At 44.7% G+C, this 18,902-nt stretch overlaps 1 protein-coding gene across 4 annotated transcripts in view; it reads left to right on the top strand.

Moving 5' to 3' along the window:
• Dab1 (DAB adaptor protein 1) overlaps positions 1 to 18,902 on the top strand; it is an 887,226-nt gene that overhangs the window by 857,834 nt on the left and 10,490 nt on the right. For all 4 annotated transcript variants that reach the window (XM_085839132.1, XM_085839131.1, XM_085839130.1 and 1 more), the window contains 5 exons: positions 2,958 to 3,020; positions 5,274 to 5,382; positions 12,316 to 12,864; positions 16,403 to 16,530; positions 16,848 to 16,958. In XM_085839132.1, the coding sequence (XP_085695258.1) occupies positions 2,958 to 3,020; positions 5,274 to 5,382; positions 12,316 to 12,864; positions 16,403 to 16,530; positions 16,848 to 16,943 (945 nt within the window). In that variant the 3' untranslated portion in view covers positions 16,944 to 16,958. The remainder of the gene's footprint in view (positions 1 to 2,957; positions 3,021 to 5,273; positions 5,383 to 12,315; positions 12,865 to 16,402; positions 16,531 to 16,847; positions 16,959 to 18,902) is intronic.

Raw genomic sequence — 18,902 nt, 5'->3', positions numbered from 1 at the left:
TGACCATGGAGCTGACTTTCCTAGGCTCAGGCAGTGTCAAACATGATGATAATGTATGGGAATGCTTATTGTACGCTGTAAAGTGTTTTACAAATGTGAACTCTTAGCTTTATTCTCTTGAGGCCTTTAACATGATGGATGAGGACAGTGTTTCCAGATATTTTCAGATGGAACATGGTTTATTAGGTTACAAATAATCGGCTGGGGTTCACGTTGGGGAGGGCGGTGAAAATAGATACTATTCCTGATTCTCCATCATATGTGGTTATTCAGATTATTTTTAATTTTATGGCCCAAGAACCCCCTTTTTCTATAAAATTTAATTAACTCAGGGTTCTATTTAAACAGCAAATCCAATGAAACGAAATAACAGCCTATGGTTTATGCCTCCCCGTGTTTTTCTCGTTTAATCCTTGAGTGAAAATCATTTGGCAAGAGGAAGGGCTATATCTCAAGAAAGGAGGTTATTTTAAAAGTTGTGCTTAAGGAGAAAATTAGCCAATAAATTATCTTTACGATGTTAGTAAAAGTCTGCCACGAGTCCAACACATTTGAGATGTAAATTGTGTGACTTAATTATTAACTTCATTTTAATATTTTCCCAACGCTGAAAATAGTCCTGAGCCATTTTATAAGCATGGAGATCCGGACTCCAGGAAGCCCAGTAGCTTCCCTTGAATTCATTAGGCAGAGTCAGTCTTTCATACAGCAAGAGCAGGATCAAAGGGTAGTCTTCACCCTATCAGGTGAGGTGTTATCAGCATGCTAAAGAAGGCTGGCACAGGAATACCAGGAGGGTCCAGATTTAGAAGCACATGCTACACCCCAGCTGCTCTGTGCACATCAGCTGCTGGGCCATCACTGGGTGAGACTGAAGGTGTTAGGGGAGCCAGTGGAGAAGATTGAAATGTACACAAATGCCTGTGCTAGCCTCAGCCAGTCCCCTTGCCATGTCCTCCCCCAGGAGAGGTGCATGCTGGTAGCACCAAATAGCTTCTGCCCTCCTCAGTGCTCTTCCTGGCTCTTACACTTCCATATTGTCTTCCATGGCTTTGTCACCAAGCTAACTGTACCTCTCCTATTGGATTTGGGAGACAGGCTGTTTCCTTTGGAAAACTCTGACCAAATTCTCCCCCTCACTGATGGGCTCCAGTTCCCCATCAGAGACTTTGGCCACCCTTTCTGTCCTGTTACCTTGAAGAGATCTGCATCTGTTTATCTGTCCCCCAACAGACCATTTACTCCCCACAGTTAGGATTTGGCAGTTCTTTCTATGCCCCTAACACCAAGTACAGTGCCCCTTCTTCAAGATTTGCAGGGAGAATGTTGTATCCTTTAAAAGAAAGAAAACACTTGGTGTGTGCCAGGCACTGTGGTTCAATCTGAGAGCCCAGGGGGGAGGATTGGAAGTGGCACTCACACAGATGAGCTTCATTCTTGTCCAGGAAAAGAGTCTTCGGTGCCATTCAGCCAAGCGTAGCCAAGTAGGAGAACAAACAAGCTCTATTATGAGCATCCCTTATTGGAAATGCTTGAGACCAAACGTGGTTTGGATTTTGAAGTTGGGACATATGCAGAATGACATACCTTGGAGATGGAACCAAAGTCCAAACACTAACTTTTTTTCTGTTTTGTATATACTGATACTTACAATGTCATTCTCTCTCTCTCTCTCTCTCTCTCTCTCTCTCTCTCTCTCTCTCTCTCTCTCTGTGTGTGTGTGTGTGTGTGTGTGTGTGTGTGTGTGTGTGTGTGTATTAATATGCTAGCACTTTTTTACCATGGCCCTTATTGGGGGTCAGGTACAGAATATTCCATTTCTGGCACCATATCAACACTCGGAATGCTTGGGATTTGGAATGTTTGAGGTTTAGAGCTTTTAGGCTTTAAATCTCTAACAGAAGAACTCTATCACCCAGCTTGGGTAGAGAAGTTTGGGAGGTGCTTCAGAGGTAGAATCAATATGCATACCCAACAGTGGGACCTTCTTCTGAACTCAAAGCTGACTCACTCTTGAAAAGGAGTAGTCATTTCTCTTGTGGTATGAATCCTATAACCAAGTTGAAGCTAAATGTCTATGTGGGGACCGGAGTAGCAGTGCAGCCAGCCTCTTCTTGTGCCTTCTGCTGACTGGGTTTTTGCCGTTGCCTGCACTGGGAGCCCTTACTTAAGATGAGAAGATGAGTGGGAAGTAGGTTTTGCTCCGTGGACAGCTTCACACAAAGCGTGTGATTATACGCTTTGCATAATTAACTCAGGACTTTTGGTTCCTGGCCAAAGAATCCCTATAGGCCCTGAAGCTAAAGTGTATGCAGATTAATTTCTAAGTGTATCTTAAAAGGGTTCTTCTGCTCTTCTGGTCAGGCTTTTTCACACCCCCTGTCTGATGGATGGGAAGATGGATGGAGCCGTGTCTGTAGGCATGGAGCTCCTAGGAGTGATTGATAGTGTGTAGACTGGGCTGGTTTTGATGCTCTTCCTGGTATTAAATGAAATGTTTTCTTTTCATTCAACCACATTTTTTATCCCAAAGACAGACTTCTGGGGAATACATATTTGACTGCATGCTCTCTATATAGAAATTACAAATCCTGACCTGGGTGACTTTGATGTCACCTCTATGGGAATCTGTTTCTTTACAAAACAATGTGACTAAGGGATCCTGCCTCTCAGTGCTAGTGCTGTTGGGAGCATTAACTGAGAAAGGACCTCATAGTGGTCTCTTGGCATTCTGACAGGTGGGTGGCTTTGGGGTGGGTGGTTCTACTCTTGAAAGAAGCAGTTTGTAGGATTGTATTTCCATCCATGGCCTTGGAGCCATGAAGTATAGTAGGGAGTGACTAGTTGATCTGTGGTAGTAACGGGGGTGGGGGGGTTATCCTCACAATACAACATATTAAAGCAAGTCCAGCAACATTGGCCCTCATGCTTACATGATTCCTCTTGTGTCTTTCCAGGCTGTGACCCAATTAGAACTTTTTGGAGACATGTCCACCCCTCCTGATATAACCTCTCCCCCTGTAAGTATGTACCACCCTCTGAGCCCCTGCTGCCTGACCCTTCATTCAAACAGTGACACAATCTGGGTTTGGTGAGAGAGCCTGGCTAGTAAATCTCAACTCCTGCTCTTGCAAGTTAAATGTTCAAGGAATGCCCCTGAACCTCAGGCTCCTCTACTATAAAGGAGTAAGGATCAAAGTCTCTGATGTAAAAAACAAATGACACCATGCTTAGAGCGACCACAGGGCATTGCTTGTGACTTCCTCCTAAGGCTCTAAGAGGGGAGTCTGGAAAGATGCATAGTTTGAGCCTACCAAGGGTGGGTAGTTGAGTTGAGAATATGGACACGAAACTTAACATGGCAGGAAGCATGCGTCAACATGGGCCTGGTCACCCACCGCACAAGTGGGCAGCTCAGGAGAGGAAGCCCCTTCTGTTCCGTCTTCTTTCCTCCCCATTTCCTTTCTCTCCTCCCACTTTACTGGGTTCACCCTCCACTGGCTTACCTTTGTGCCTTGGAAAGCATGAGCCGTGCCTCCCTGAGCCACTCATGAAGTTCTGGGTTCACAGGCATAGCTCAGTAAGGGCACCCAGGGCACTGCCTGCGAGAGGATTGAGACTGCATAGAGCCTTTCTTTGAAAGTACACATTTAAAAACAAAAGATAGAGAAGGAAAAGAAAGAAAATAGCATGAATAAACAAAGCAGGATAGAACCTTAGTACCAGATCTTTGATAAGCAGTCTTGTCACTGCAGCAGCTACTGAAATGCATGCATGCCCTCTTCAGCCCCTCCCCTGCCTGCTCCCCAGAGGTGTGGCAAGATAGAGCGCCAGGCTGCACCAACTGAAGGCGGTGGGACGGCTTTCCTGGCACCACCCAGTTGTGCAAACAGAGGCATAGCACTACAGCTCCTTGGTGGGATGCACCTCCCAGAGAAAGGGCTACGATCCCACCACTGAGGACAGATGGCTTGAGACCTTGCTGCCCACAGCTGCCACTGGGGAATCCAGACACAGCTGCCCTGTTCCCAACCCCTGATGTCCATTGCAATCTTGTCTCGTTCCCAGAGAAGCCAGGTCTCTCTTGGGAGCCTTTCGCTCCTACAGCAGCACCCTCAGTACATAGCAGCTGGGGTAGAGAACAGGCAAGAGTGGGCCTGAGGGGCTCTTCCTTCCTTCCCCCTGCATTGTACAGACGAGCAAACTGAGACCCAGGGAAGACATGGGACTTCTTCAAGGCCATGTGTGTGGGGGGAGGGAGTGTGAAGGGGGTGGCTGTTCTGTCAGTGTGCAAAACTGCTTAACACAGCAGCTCAGGGCTATGTTTCTGGCCCTGAACCCAAGTGCAATCCAAATGGGTATTTAGTAATCCTCAGAACAATGCCATTCGTCCCGGAAGCTGACGGTCTAAAAATGGCCCTGTCTAATTGCCATGGTTTCAGAATTAATTGCTTGCCCCAGTCTGTTCCAACGGAGGAGGCGGGGACCGACAAAGATATTATGGCATCACACAGACTTACACTGTAGGCAGAAGCCTACAGTTAACAGGGATGGACATTCTTATTTTGATAACCACCCCCAACCCCCCACCCCTTACCCAGCACTTCAGGCAGCTGACCTTTCTGGAGCTGCAGCTGAGGTCAGGTTGGGGCTAGAAGTTTCCAGATACGCAGCTATGGCTTGGTTGTCTTCTTGAAAGTATTTTGTTCTCTTTTGCAAGGGGAAAGAAGGTTCAAGCAGGAGTCTGTAAGGCTCCAGGACACATAGACCAGCACTCTATCCTCTCCACAAGCTTCCTTTGTCTATTTAGCCACCTGTTTACTGACCACCTAATAAGTGACAAGCTATAACAGAGAATGCAGTAGGCTTCAAGTGCATATACTTAAGGTTGAATTGGCTGCTTGCAAGTGGTGAAAGTCATATACAACAGAGTAAGTTGGCCTGAAAAATCCCAGAGGTAGGGGCTCAAATGAGTAGTCCCACTGCCCATCATGTACTGAGCATCAACTATGCCCATGTGTGGTGCTTAAGAAAGACTGGGTAAAACTAATTGTTTAGATGCATGGTTTCATTTAGTCCTCAGAGCAGCTCATTTAGACACACACACACACACACTCCTGGGGATAAGCATAATGTTTCTGTCATCAGCCAGTGGAGCACAGAAGTGACTCAGACTGTTTCTGGCTTTAGTGACACCCGCCTCACTCCCCCTATCCGTGTGGAGTGCTGAGCAGGCCTCATGCATCTGCTCCCCTCCCCTCTCTGTCTGACAGACTCCTGCAACCCCAGGTGATGCCTTTCTCCCGTCGTCGTCCCAGACACTTCCGGGGAGTGCAGATGTGTTTGGCTCTATGTCTTTTGGCACTGCTGCTGTACCCTCAGGTAAGCCCACCTTCCCCACTTCTGCTTCCTGTGGACCTCAGACAGCTAACTGAACGAGTACCAAACACAGAACACCCGAGGAGCGAGCCTTGTGCCCTCCCATGGCTCACCTCAAGACACAAGGCAGACCTGTCCTTGGACAGGTTGGGGTCAAACCCAAAGCTATGGGTGCTGATGCCAGGAATTCTGGGATGGCTTCCTTCCACCTGGAAAATTCCACACTCAAGGTTATTTAAGAAACATGGCATCATGCATACAGCCATACACATCAGTGCAGGCCTATTTCTTCCCGATCACTTCAGCCAGAGGCAGGAAAGATGGTGCAAAGGTAAGAGGAGCCGTGCCTCTTAAATCCTGATGGGTAGAGGGGACTGGCTTGCTGGGCTCAAGGAAAGAGAGGTCCCCCCCACTCACATGGGGAGCCTTGTAGGACAAAAGTAAACTGCTAATGGTTAACTGAAAAGAGAAGGTAACATTTAGAGATTTAGAAAGTATCTCTTTATTTTCCAAGTTGCCTTTACAATGCATAGATTGTATTTACACAAGGGTAAAACTACCTATGACACACAGTTGGGTAGGTAATTTAGAAATGGTCGCATCTCAGGGGTTATACTTTGTTTCTATAATAACTGCCACTCCAGGTAGCCAGGCCATTCCACTTGGAAATGACCACTGATAGGTGAGGCTATCTTTTAGTTATCTGGGAGCTTGGAACAGTGTTGCGTTTCCCTCTGCCTCCCTGCACTGAATTGGGGGCTCACTATTTCTTTCTCAGCTTTATTCTTCTAAAAAGCAAATGAGAGCTTGAATATTTTAGAATACAAATCTGCTTGTGCTTTTTTATGTAAATAATTACTTTTAATTATATGGTACTACAAACAAATTCTTGCTACTAAATATAAACCTTACTTTTATTGTATATAAATTAAAAATTCATACCCTGTTCTAGAATGCAGCTCCTCCTCTCGAGTTTAGGGATCATTACAAACTTTTAGAAGCAATATAGTTGGTAGACTCATAGCTTAGAATCTATAGGCATCCTAGAAATGTATTCATTTACAGACTCCCCTGTTGAATTGTTTTAGTGGTCTCTGAAATGGTTTAGTGGTGATGAGTTGTTTTTTGAGTAGAAAATAAACATTAAAATCTTGGAAACAGCCAGTAGGATTTGCTAAAGGGGGCAAAGGCAGGAGGGTCTCGAGTTCGAGGCCAGCCTGGGCTATACATTTATTGGGCAGTGGTAGCTTATGCCTTTAATCCCAGCCCTTGGGAGGTAGAGGCAGGCAGATTTCTGAGTTCAAGGCCAACCTGGTCTACAGAGTGACCAGGACAGCCAGAGCTACACAGAGAAACCCTGTCTTGAAGAAAGAAAGAAAGAAAGAAAGAAAGAAAGAAAGAAAGAAAGAAAGAAAGAAAGAAAGAAAGAAAGAAAGAAGAAAGAAAGACAGAAAGAGAGAGAGAGAGAGAAAAGAAAAGAAAAGAAAAGAAAAGAGAAAATCTTGGAAACAATAAAATAGGACATGTAGTTTAAAATATGAATAAAATTGTCTATTAGGAGCACCCCTGAGCTAGAGCCCTGTATTCACATACACACGCTGTCCCCATTGCTTTGTCTATAAAGATCAAAGATAACAATAGACCTGTACTAATCTCCAGACATGCTCACTCTACAAGTATTCACTGGGTGCCCACTGTCGGCCAGCTCCTGTTCCAAGTGCTTGGGCTACACCATTGAACTTAGCAGAGGGTTCCCCTCCAGCTGGGATCCTAAGCCAGAGCATCCCTGAGCTGTGTGGTACATTAGAACAGTAGACTAATAGGAATAAAATGATGCACAGGGCAGAGACTGGACACCAGAGTCCTGGCTGAGGAAGGCATGGTAAGGAGGGTCTCTCTACTAGAACAACAACAGACGGTGAAGGGTCAAGGAAGAAGACAGGCTTCCTGGTTACGCGTGTTCCAGGCAGAGGGAGGAAGTTTGGCCTCTCCTACTTTCATCCTCTTCTCTATAAATGAGGAGCTGGCACCAGGTGTGGTTTCGAGTCTCACCTTGTACTTATATTAGATTACAAATGTCCTGGAGACCGTTGTCAGACATAGTGCTATCAGACATAGGAAAGGTACTGTTCTTTTTCCCTGGCCAAACTGAGGACATGTAGCATCTTACTACTTAATCAGCTATGTGTCAAGCTATTGATCTTTGCAGTGCTGTCTCTTTGGATTATTGAAACATCCGATCGGTTTTCAAAGCACAAGTCTAAAATTAAATTTGCATTAGCATATTTTTATTTTCTGTCTTTGCGTTAAAATATACTTTAGATAGTCTTTGGAAGGTGGTAATCTGAGCCTGTACATCTTCAACTAGTATTAATATATTGCCAGACCATTTTGCTTCTATCTACTTGCATAAATTGTCTGGTCAGCAATAGGGAGACAAGGTCAGGAAATGACCCATGTCGCACGAAAGATAGCGGGTTGCTGAGGACTTCTGACTCTCCAAGTCTGGCTTACTTTTTAGGTAGATGTTGGGGCTGGTAATCTCTCAGAAGCAAGATTTCATCTTCATAACTGGATTAGGAAAAAAAAACAAAAAACCTTGTGCTAATATCATGAGATATTAATATCATGAGATATTAATAACTAACTGAGATAACTAAGGGCCTCTGAAAGTGCTGGTGCATTGTAGATGCTCAATGTAGAGAAGGTTATCATTACTTTATTATCATAGCTCTGGATATAAAAGTCAGAAGACATATGCCCTGTCCTAGCCTCCTTCCCCCTCCCCCTTATCTTCTTGGGAATTTTTTCCAAATGCATCTAATAAAGTTGAGTTCTTTGGTCTCTTGCATGCCTATGGCAGAGATGGCCTGGGTGGTCTGGAGAAGCAGGCCCTGCTACTAACCAGCTGGTAGATGGCCCAGCCTCATCTCTGCTGAACTGAGATGCTCACCTGTAAAATGAGAGGTGGTGATTAGACCTCCCAGAGTGGTGATGAGAGCCTCATCTTCATGACTTGTGTGTTACAGAAGACCTCTGTAATATTGCCTGGAAGTGTGATCTAAGCAGGAACTCTGCAGACATGTGTGCCTTGCTGCTTGTATAACCGGCTGGTGTAAGCTATGCCCTCATAGAAGGAGAATTTTATGCATAAGAATAAACAGAAAGTGGTAATAGCTACCCTAGAGGCTTACTGCAAGCATCTACTCCCCCACCAAAAAAGGGAGGGGTGTTGTTCCGCTCCTCTCTGCATCTCTAGAGACTGAATCAGAGCCAAGCATCCAGCATGGATATTTTTGGATGAATGAATGAGTCAAAGGAGGCAATGCAGCTAGGAGGTTCCGAACATGTTCTATACAAATGCAGCGAGCCTTTGTTTCTAATGTGTTCCTTATAGGTTACTCTGGTTTGGTTTTTCTTTCCTCAATCATGGGTACCGGTGTCTCCTGAGCTGGCATCTTGTTATAGACTGCAATATTTTACACACACACACACACACACACGCCCTTTAACTTCAAGGTGGGAATGTGGGTGTTCTCTCTTTGCAAGCAGCAAAGAGGTTTGTAATGCCTGAGCTTTTATGACACAAACAGATGTTTCTTGGCACCCTTCCTTCCGCTGCTGCACACGAGTCTCCAGCTAACAAATTGTTAGGTAGCTGCAGTGGCTGCCATGAAGGTGCTTCCTGAAACCAGCGCTGTTTTAGTCCAATTGCTGAGTCCATGTCCATTCAGGCATGCGTACGGCCTGTGGCTAAAAAGCAGTAGCTCACAGGCTTGGGGAGAGCTCAGGCTTAACAACCCCTCCTCCCCCAACCAGGAAAATGGAATGAGATCTGTAAACTCCTCAACATGGTACCAATTACCCAGTGTTGCCTTTTTCTCTTCTGAATATTATACTTTGGTCTGGAGCAGATGGCGTGAAGCCAGAGAGACATGCTAATAGCTCTCTCCCAAAAATTGTGCATAGCCCATCTGTTAGCTCCCTGTGGGGGGAAAAAAGAAAATATGAGGGGGGGGGGCTTGCTGCCTCCAACAGTACAATCATCAGAAATGAATCTACCTGTGGATCTTAGGCTCCATTACACTCTTGGGAAAACATGAAGATGTCCATCCTCTGGATCTCTTGAGCCGGTACTCGTGAGCCAAAGCCATGTCTCTGAGCCTTATGCTCAAGACCTCGAAGTGCAGCACCGACTCCTAACTCGTGGCTCAGGATGCTTCTCCTTAAAATGATTTTTCTTTGTGATTATGTGATGGCAACATGCATTCTGTAGAAACCACACTGTTAGTGTTGCTCTTTCCCCCAGGGTAACAATATGGGATACAATGTTCTCTCTATTGCTGGGCAGCCACAGAGAGCTGTGGCTCCCAGACAGCCATGCAATCAGAGGGAAAGGTCACTCCACAGTCTACTGGGCTGCTAACCTAGCTGTGCAGTAGGTTATCGCCTACAGTACCTCTACTATAGGTTATAATCTCATCATCAAAGAATAGGTATATTTCTGGTTTAGAAGAATGGTGGAAAGGAGGGTGGGGCATGACTGGGCCAAAACTGAAGGTTTCTGCTCACTCATTAAAATGGGCATTAGATTCACCAAGGACATTGAAAGGCCCACAGTTGAAGCCTAAATCCTTTTTTCTACTCAAAATAGCAAATATCTGCAGTGTTATAGGAACCCATTATTTTCCTACACCATTTTTAATCAGTATAATGTCACACTGATAGTATGGAATTGAAATGAGAAGTGATTTATAATAAAAGCATGTGTTTCAATAAAGAAATACTTGGGCATGACCATACTGTAGGACATAATGAGTAATGAGATGACGATACCTAAGAGCAGAATTACCAGGAAAAACTTCAGCTGAAAATACAGGCTAGTCCCAGCCACAATGACAAGTGTTTCTGTCTGGGACCACCCTTTCCCAAAACTCTTTCGCATGTTCCAAATCAAATGACATACGTTCTTCCCTGAGTGTACACGCTTGTCACATTCCTGGGAAACCACAGGTGTTGACTCTGTGTGCAGAGAAATTGAATTTCTTAGCCATTTGGTCTGTCTAGGCTTACATCGGGAGGCAGAATCGGTCATTGTCCTGTGCATTGGTCTCACAAGTTTTGGATATCTGCTGTCAATGCTGGTAGCCCCTTAAAAACTAGGAGCCCAGACTTCCCTGCAGTTACCATAACAACTAAAACATCCCACCAATTTTCTCTTCACCCCTAGGGGGCGTCAGCATTCCCTCTGAGAACAATTTAGTTAATATCAAAGCAAATCAAAGAACAAGAGAAACAAGTGGCCTTGTTGTCACTTAGTGTGTTAGAGGTCAAGGCACTGCATTAGTAGGTGAGCTACCAAACAGTGTGAATAAATCAAAAGCTTGAACAGTGTACCCCAGTAAAAACAAACTTAAGAGTTCTACCATGATGTCTGTTTCATTGTTTCAAAGCCTTTAACAGTGGCTGGATTCACAAGTAACAAATCCTTGTGCCCTGTGTAAAGCTTCCTCCTGAGGCAGCTTGGCAAGGGAATGGAGAAATGACCAGACTTGGAATGTTGACTTGACCCAGGTTAAGGGGCAGTTGAATTGAGACTAGAACCAGGTACTCTTGTATATGATCACTGTGGGCTCAGAAGAGTTGCTGACATGAACCATGATGTAATCATTGCTACGGTACCTGTCAATCATCCTTTTGGGTGTTGCTAGCATACCCTGAATCCTCTCCTGTTTCGTTCTGATCTCACCATTTTTGCACCTATAGTTTTATTCTGGCAGCCATTTGAAGTGCTTCTTTGGGCAAAGCTAGCTTCTCTACCCTCTGCCCCGACGGAACGGCCACATGTCTCTTAAGCTTAGGTGTCCATGTAAGTGACCACTATGTCCCCATGAGAACCATGAGGACCACTGGAAGCATTTAAGAATTCCAGTGGACCCAGAGTAGTCCAGACGCAGTGCCTGTGAAAACCCTGAAATAGGTGTGGGTCATCTGGATGGCTGCACAGAAAACAAGGAAGAGAATCCTGACTAGAGATGGACTCAGCTCAGTTTGGATCCTGATCCTACCTTATGCAAGCTGTGTGACCCTAAGCATTTCCCTTCCTGTTGCAATCACCCAAAAAGAATAATTGGGCAAGTAGTTACCATGGTGATAAATTATGAGAACCTGCCTGGGTGTGTTTGTAATATCAAACTAACATGGCATGAGGTACCCTCCTCATTGGCTTAATAATTTCCAATTTTTATTTTGTAAACTTGTAAAAAGTAATCCTACAGAAGTAATGTATTCCCACCCCCTAAGTAAGGTGCTGTCAGTTACACAACAAGCAAGCTATCGTGTGCCTTTCAGCGTTCATCTGGGCCATGTTACAGGAGTAGCTAACGTCTGCTGAACGTTCACTCTGTGTCGGGTGCAATAGTCCCTTCCTTGAATACTGAATTATATTAATCTTCAGATCATCCTACAGAAATAGGAGCTAATGTATGCCCATTTTATAGATAAGAGCCTGGAGCATTGCAGATCCTAAGGGGCACTCCCAGATGACACATCGAGGAAGCAGCCGTCTGGCCTTTCATCTATGCCTCTGAAGTTCTAACAGTCAGAGTTTTACTTTGCACCCTGCCTGCCTGATGAAAAACTTAATGAAAATTAGGTCTCAGTGCCTGGCTCTGTCTCCTGCACTATGAGATTCGGTAAAGTGAAACAATGGGGAAATGTTATTATTCCCAGATTCAAGCTGTGTTTCGCCCCCTACTTAAGACCTCTCCCGTGAGGGCTGGCCCTTCCACCAGTAGGTCAACATCTAGAGGTCAAGACCCAAGAAGTCCTAGTACAGCCCAGGACTCTGTGAATGGGCAGTACACTTCTGTCAATCACTCAAATCCGCAGATTTTTTTTCCCCAGGATGCTTGATCCTCCTTTCTCCCGTTCCAGGTTATGTCGCTATGGGCGCCGTCCTCCCATCCTTCTGGGGCCAGCAGCCCCTTGTTCAACAGCAGATCGCCATGGGTGCTCAGCCACCCGTCGCTCAGGTGATACCAGGAGCTCAGCCCATCGCATGGGGCCAGCCAGGTCTCTTTCCTGCCACCCAGCAAGCCTGGCCCACTGTGGCCGGGCAGTTCCCGCCAGCCGCCTTCATGCCCACACAAACTGTTATGCCTTTAGCAGCCGCCATGTTCCAAGGTCCCCTCACCCCACTTGCAACCGTCCCAGGCACGAATGACTCTGCCAGGTCAAGTCCACAGAGTGACAAGCCCAGGCAGAAAATGGGGAAGGAATCGTTCAAGGATTTCCAGATGGTCCAGCCTCCACCCGTACCCTCCCGGAAGCCTGACCAGCCCTCCCTGACCTGTACCTCAGAGGCCTTCTCCAGTTACTTCAACAAAGTCGGGGTGGCACAGGATACAGACGACTGTGATGACTTTGACATCTCCCAATTGAACTTGACCCCTGTGACTTCTACCACACCATCTACCAACTCACGTGAGTTGTCCTTTCACTGAATTCTAAAACCTGACCAGTATAGTGCCTATGTCCTGTAACGTAAGCTACTAGCGGGTAGAATCTACCTCACTTGCATCTCAAGCTTGCAGGTATCACTGATAACCATCCCCATAGCAACCAACTTGGCCACCAGTTATAGCACTTCCATGAGCCCCTTACTCTCTAGGCCTCTTTTTACATAACATTGATACCAAGTTGCACTAGATCTGTGTGACAGGTAATGGCAGTAAGGTTCGCAGACCATAGTACACAAAGTGATACAGATGAACACATGCCTGGCATTTGTCACAATGTCACCATGCTTGTTAGGACTTTATTGATAATGCTCATTCGTATTTCTGTATGTGTTAGCTTATGGCACACAAGTTTTAACATGGCATATTAAAATGAAAACAAATGTAATATTTTTTTAAGTGGAAACAAAGGGCCAGAAAGATCTCAGAAGGTAAGGGTGCCTGCCGGTGAGCCTGAAGACCTGAGTTCAGTCTCCAGAACCCTGGGGTCAGAATGGATCTTACTGGCATCTCGTGATTGCAGTTTATCACTGATAAATATCCCCATAGCAACCAACTCAGATACCAGTTATAGCACATATATGAACCCTTACCCTCTAGGCCTCTTTTTATATAACATTGATATCTACCATATAAATTTGTGTGAAGGAGAGAAGTGACTGCCAAAAGTTTTATTTCTAACTTACATATTTACATACATACATACATACATACATACATACATACATGTAAACAATACAGTTTAGAAACAAGGCTTAAAAATTAGAAAAGAAGTTAAGATCAGAGGAAAATGCAAGGCAGAGTTTACAGAGTTTATGAGGCCATGACGGACACTGCATGAACAGTGAGCCCTGACTGGAAACACGGAGGTCTCTTCATTCCTTCTTGACTCCGTGCTTTGCAGCAACAGTCTTGCCTCCATGGGCTTTGTGGTTCTTAGCTCTAAAGCCAATTATTTAAAGGCATTACAACACAGAAGGATCTTTAGATCTTCATCATTGTGTTCTTGTTCAATGGGGATTTTGTTGTTGTTTGTGTTTTGTTTTGTTTTGATTTTGCAGGTCCCAGGGCCGGGTTGCTAGTGCTGGCTCCATCATTGTGAGCTGTGTCTTAGGACAAAGCAAGTTGCTGCCCTGAGTCTCTGGACTCCTTGTAGGAGCAGCAGCTTCCTTCTGGCCCCAGTACTAGAAGACTCTGTTTCCACCTTACTTTTCTATTCCAACACCAAAAATAGCAAGCCTGCTGCCGAGTCAGAAGCCAGACACACTTGAGCACCCATGGGCTTGTCAGACACAATCGGAAAAAGTGTTCCAGTGACTCAGCCCGTGCTTTGACAATTGATAAGGGGAAAGAAAAGGCTCATGGTACAATGACTTTGGCGTTTTCATTACTGTCACCGGTGATATGGATCACTGGATGGCCAATACCATGAATTGTCAAAAAAAAAAAATTTAATGTGAATACAATTAGATTGTGTCATTCAGCTAGGCTCACAATGCTATTCTAAAAACGAAGGCCTTGCACTCAGGCCATGGGTACTACATAGCCAAGGCATTTCTATTAATTCTAATCCATGGGGTTTCAATGAAGAATAATGAATAAAAAATGAAATGCTGGAGAAATAACAGTCATGCATAAATGAACAAGAGTCTTTTAAGAACGCATGTCTCATTTTCAATGAACCATGAGCTGCCTACAAACAAGAAAGTTCTCTTGAGGATGGAGACTATCTTGTCATCATCCCCACACTTCTCAGAATGCTAGTGGGGGGCAGGGGGGGGGCTGGCACACACAGATATTAGGAAAGGTTAAAGGGGATAAAACTAGCTGTCTAAAAGGCCTTTTCACCAAAACTGTGTCTGAGAGCAAGGTTTGCCAGTGTGTCATGGCTGATATGTGAGAACAGACGATTCTTACTTAGCATCTACCCACCAAATGCAAAGAGCATCTTTATTCTGTTCTTCTAGTTATGACAGCCAATAATAACTCCAGACATTGCCGCACGTTCCACTGTGGGGAAATGACCCCACCCATCCACCTTGAGAGAATACAGGCTTGGAATACTGAAGCGCCCTGCCTGTAAATCCTTGTTACAACTAAGACGCTTGCATAAATAACCTCTAGCTGTTGGTTCCACTGGGGAACGGCGAGCAGTATACTGTTAAGAGACTCAAGGAGTCTCAGCATTTTGTAAGCAATAAGCCACTTTAAACACACTTCAGAACCCAGTGACGCTAATATTACCCACTCAGTGAGGCATCTTTATATAGCATTAAACCTAGTAGTGTAGCTAGTTTGCACTGAAACCAACTCGTAAAACAACAAGAAAGACACAATCTTTCATTTGAAAGAAAATGAGTAAAGTCAGTTTTCTCATCCTCTTCCCTGACAGCAAGCAGTCCTTCAAAATGGGACTGAGAGACGAGTCATACAAAAACAAAAGCAAAACATAAAAACAAACACCTCGAATAGAAAAGAGCCCATAGTGTTAGACATATCTTTGCCACATCCCATAGCTCATACCCATACCTTTGTTGATATAAGTGATCCCCCATTACCCTCTGGGCTCTGGATCCTGATATCTGAAGGAAGTGTATAATACCACATCTAGTCATTTGTATTAGGGACATAATGATGAAAAAGAGTGTAGCCGGGGTTAGCCTCATTCCATATTGTGAATGGTAAAGGAGCTGGAAATAGTGTTCGTGGGGTTAAAGATCAGCACAACTTTTGCAATCATCATTGTCTGATAAAATACCAGATTTCTTTTGCTAAGCTCTGAAACAGCGTAACAGGGAAGCCTGACCAATGGCAATGCTGCTCACCTATTCAACTCAATCCATGCCTTGGGACTAAGCCAGTGACCAGAATTCCCATGCTAAGTTAAGCATTATGAAAAGAAGAGCATCCACTGACACGTGTGTTAGAAAGCTCAGGAGTAAATGAGAAGAGGGAGGCAGGGGAGGGTCATGGCAGTAAATGCATATTCTTTACAGCAGGCTTATCATCGTCTTTTCCAATCCAGCCTGTGCTTCTTAACCGCTGGGTGTATACAAGAATGCAAAGCCTGGTTTAGCAGTTGCCACAAAGGTATTAGCAACCTCCACTTTCCTATAGAACTTAGGTAACCTCTATCTCAGAGAAGCTTTACAAATTTGAGGAATACTGTCCTTCAATTTCCTAATAGTGTCTGATCCACAAAAGTCAAACATGCCTTCTAATAAGAGAGCGAAAAGAGAGTCAGCCATGACTAGCTTGCTTGTGTGTTAGAAGCACTGTAGGAGTTGTTTGGAGCTCCTGACTCAGTGGCTCTCCAGTAGGGTCGGAGGACTGGTGTTCCTAAATCATGGGAGGAATTTAGATCCTCAGATTTGGCTTGAGATGGGAAGTAGGAAGACTTGACTCAAGGATAAGGAGACCTCAGGTATCTTTATGGGATATAAATGGTTGTGGCTTATATGTATATTTACCTCATTTCCTCTTTTGGTATGATCTCTGTGTAGCTCCAACCCCAGCCCCTAGGCAGAGCTCTCCATCCAAATCATCAGCATCCCACGTCAGTGATCCGACCGCAGATGACATCTTCGAAGAAGGCTTTGAAAGTCCCAGCAAGAGTGAAGAACAAGAAGCAGTAAGTGACCTGCCGATAGCTCTACTTTTCCTTAAAATTGAAATTTGCCCATAGACAATAAGAAGGCCAACATAAAAGAGAATGCCAGCTCTGAGCTGAGGTTTGAAGAGCCACTGAAGGGTGTACCCACCGGAAGCACTGATCTTTTGTTAAACTGTTAGGAGCTCTCACATCTGGGAGGTGGCATCCTCTGGGGGAAGTTTCAGCCTCCTGTAAAATAACTGGTTGCATATGCCGCATGAATATAATCTTAGTTGCCTTATATTTTCAGTTGTTGAAGAGAGAGAAAAAAAAAGTGTTATCTTCTTGTGTTCTAGCCTGATGGATCACAGGCCTCCTCCACCAGTGATCCATTTGGGGAGCCCAGTGGTGAGCCCAGTGGTGATAATATAAGTCCACAAGACGGTAGCTAGATAGCGCAGGTCTGGGTAGGTATCTATCTGTCCTTTTTATCTCCTTCACCTGCAAGGTTTCCCCTATTGCTTGCTCAATACCGCTGCTGTGTACCCCAGTGTTTGTGCTTTGTCTCCTGGCCCATGCTGTGTTACAGTGTCCATATCATCCCTCCATGTCTGTGATTGCTCCTAATGCTTGCACGCTTTTTTTCCCTCATGCCTGTTACTATGCTGCCATATGTTGCCAATGTTGATACCCTATCTCCTTGCCTGAGCCATCTCACCGGTTACCAGTGTTTGTACAATCTCTCTTTGCCTCCTTTCTATTTTGCCTTTGCTTTTTCTCATGGATGAATGACCTTTGACATACACCAAAATGTAGAATTGGAGGGAACATGGCGAATAGTTCTATTACTTAATCAATGATACATTCTGAGTTGGTGACGGTGATAGGATGGGGCCCAGTCAATGGCACCTAATGGGGATTGAGTTTCTAAATTTTGGCCCTCTGGAGTAGGCACATACACTCACTCACACTCTTATGCGCTCTCTCTCTCTCTCTCTCTCTCTCTCTCTCTCTCTCTCTCTCTCTCTCTCACACACACACACACACACACACACACACACACACACAAAGTCTTTCTTTCCCCCAATACACTCACACTGTGTCTTTCACACTCATACACACTCACATACATACTGTCTCTTTTGCACACATAAACATACTCTTACTCACACTCCCTGTTTCACAAACATACACACAAATACACATACACACACGTGATCAGTTCTCAGTGAAATGAAGTCCTGATGCTTTATTCTTGCAAGCAAAATGTCACTGCATTTGCCTGCATGCCACAGAGCTAAAGAGGTCACCAATCAAACACACTGAGAAGCCACACTATAAAACAAAAACATGCCATGCTTTAAGGTCATAGTGGCCTGTACCGTCTACCCAGGAAGAGTTCTATACCACCTTCCAGTGTGTCAATGACAGCCAAGGACATGTAACTCTCACTCTGGAGGCTGCACCTGTGCTGCATCTGTGGCTTGCCACCACATCAGTTCAGATTCTTTCAGCAGCTATTGGAGAGAGGCATCCTTACCCTGATAGAAGTGGCTTTTGGAACTCGACTTTCGATAAACCTGATTTGATCATAGTAACGAGCCGCTGAAGAAGCCCACCTTCTCGAGAGCAGAAAGATGCTTTGGTCTTGCAGATGTAACTTCTTAGGCCAGCTTTGACAAATGTTTCAAATTTTCAGATATCTCCCTTGTTTCCCATAAATTTGTAGGACTGCAAGGCCAGACTCAAAGTTCTTCACTCAGACTTCTTTAGTTCTGAACAGCAGCATCATTGCCATTAAAATGATGAACTGCGTTCACTGCTTAGAACTGGATCCTATGACTATGACTGTCTTTCATGGTCCACACACAGATCCTTTTGACAGTTACTGAAAACCAATATAGGAGTCTGAAAGTAAATTCTGTTAATAGATGTTAGGATTCAGGAATTCGGCATACTATATCTTGTCACATCTTATATCTGTAAAATATAATAATACACTGTACCATACAAAACCACAGACACCCCCTGAAAAAGTCAATCTTTCACAACTGTATTGGGAACTGGTCTCTTAAAGGCACAACCGACTCGAAAGGATAGGGATTCTCAGCACACTCCTTGAGGTGACTCCCAGGAGGGTTTCACCTCACGTGTATGTTGTACTGCAGAGTTCAGATTCTCTTTAGAAAGTTTGATGAGTGAACTAAGGGTGAAGAGAGCCACTCATCAAGATATCAGCAAACACCATCCTAGAGCTGAAGAACTTGTTAGAAACCAAGATGGCTTACTCCATTGGCAGGTCAATGCTTCAAACTCCCTTCATGAGCTTGTTTGCCTCTGAAGCACTTACCCAAGCTGAACTGTTTCACAAGGCCTTGGTTTATATCACACTCCATGCTCCCTCCGGCATA

Source organism: Mus caroli, unplaced genomic scaffold (assembly GCF_978045245.1).
Source record: "Mus caroli unplaced genomic scaffold, Mus_caroli_1 scaffold_6, whole genome shotgun sequence".
Taxonomy (NCBI): domain Eukaryota; kingdom Metazoa; phylum Chordata; class Mammalia; order Rodentia; family Muridae; genus Mus; species Mus caroli.
The sequence above is the reverse complement of the archived record's forward strand: the minus strand, read 5'-3'. Positions and strand labels throughout refer to the sequence as shown.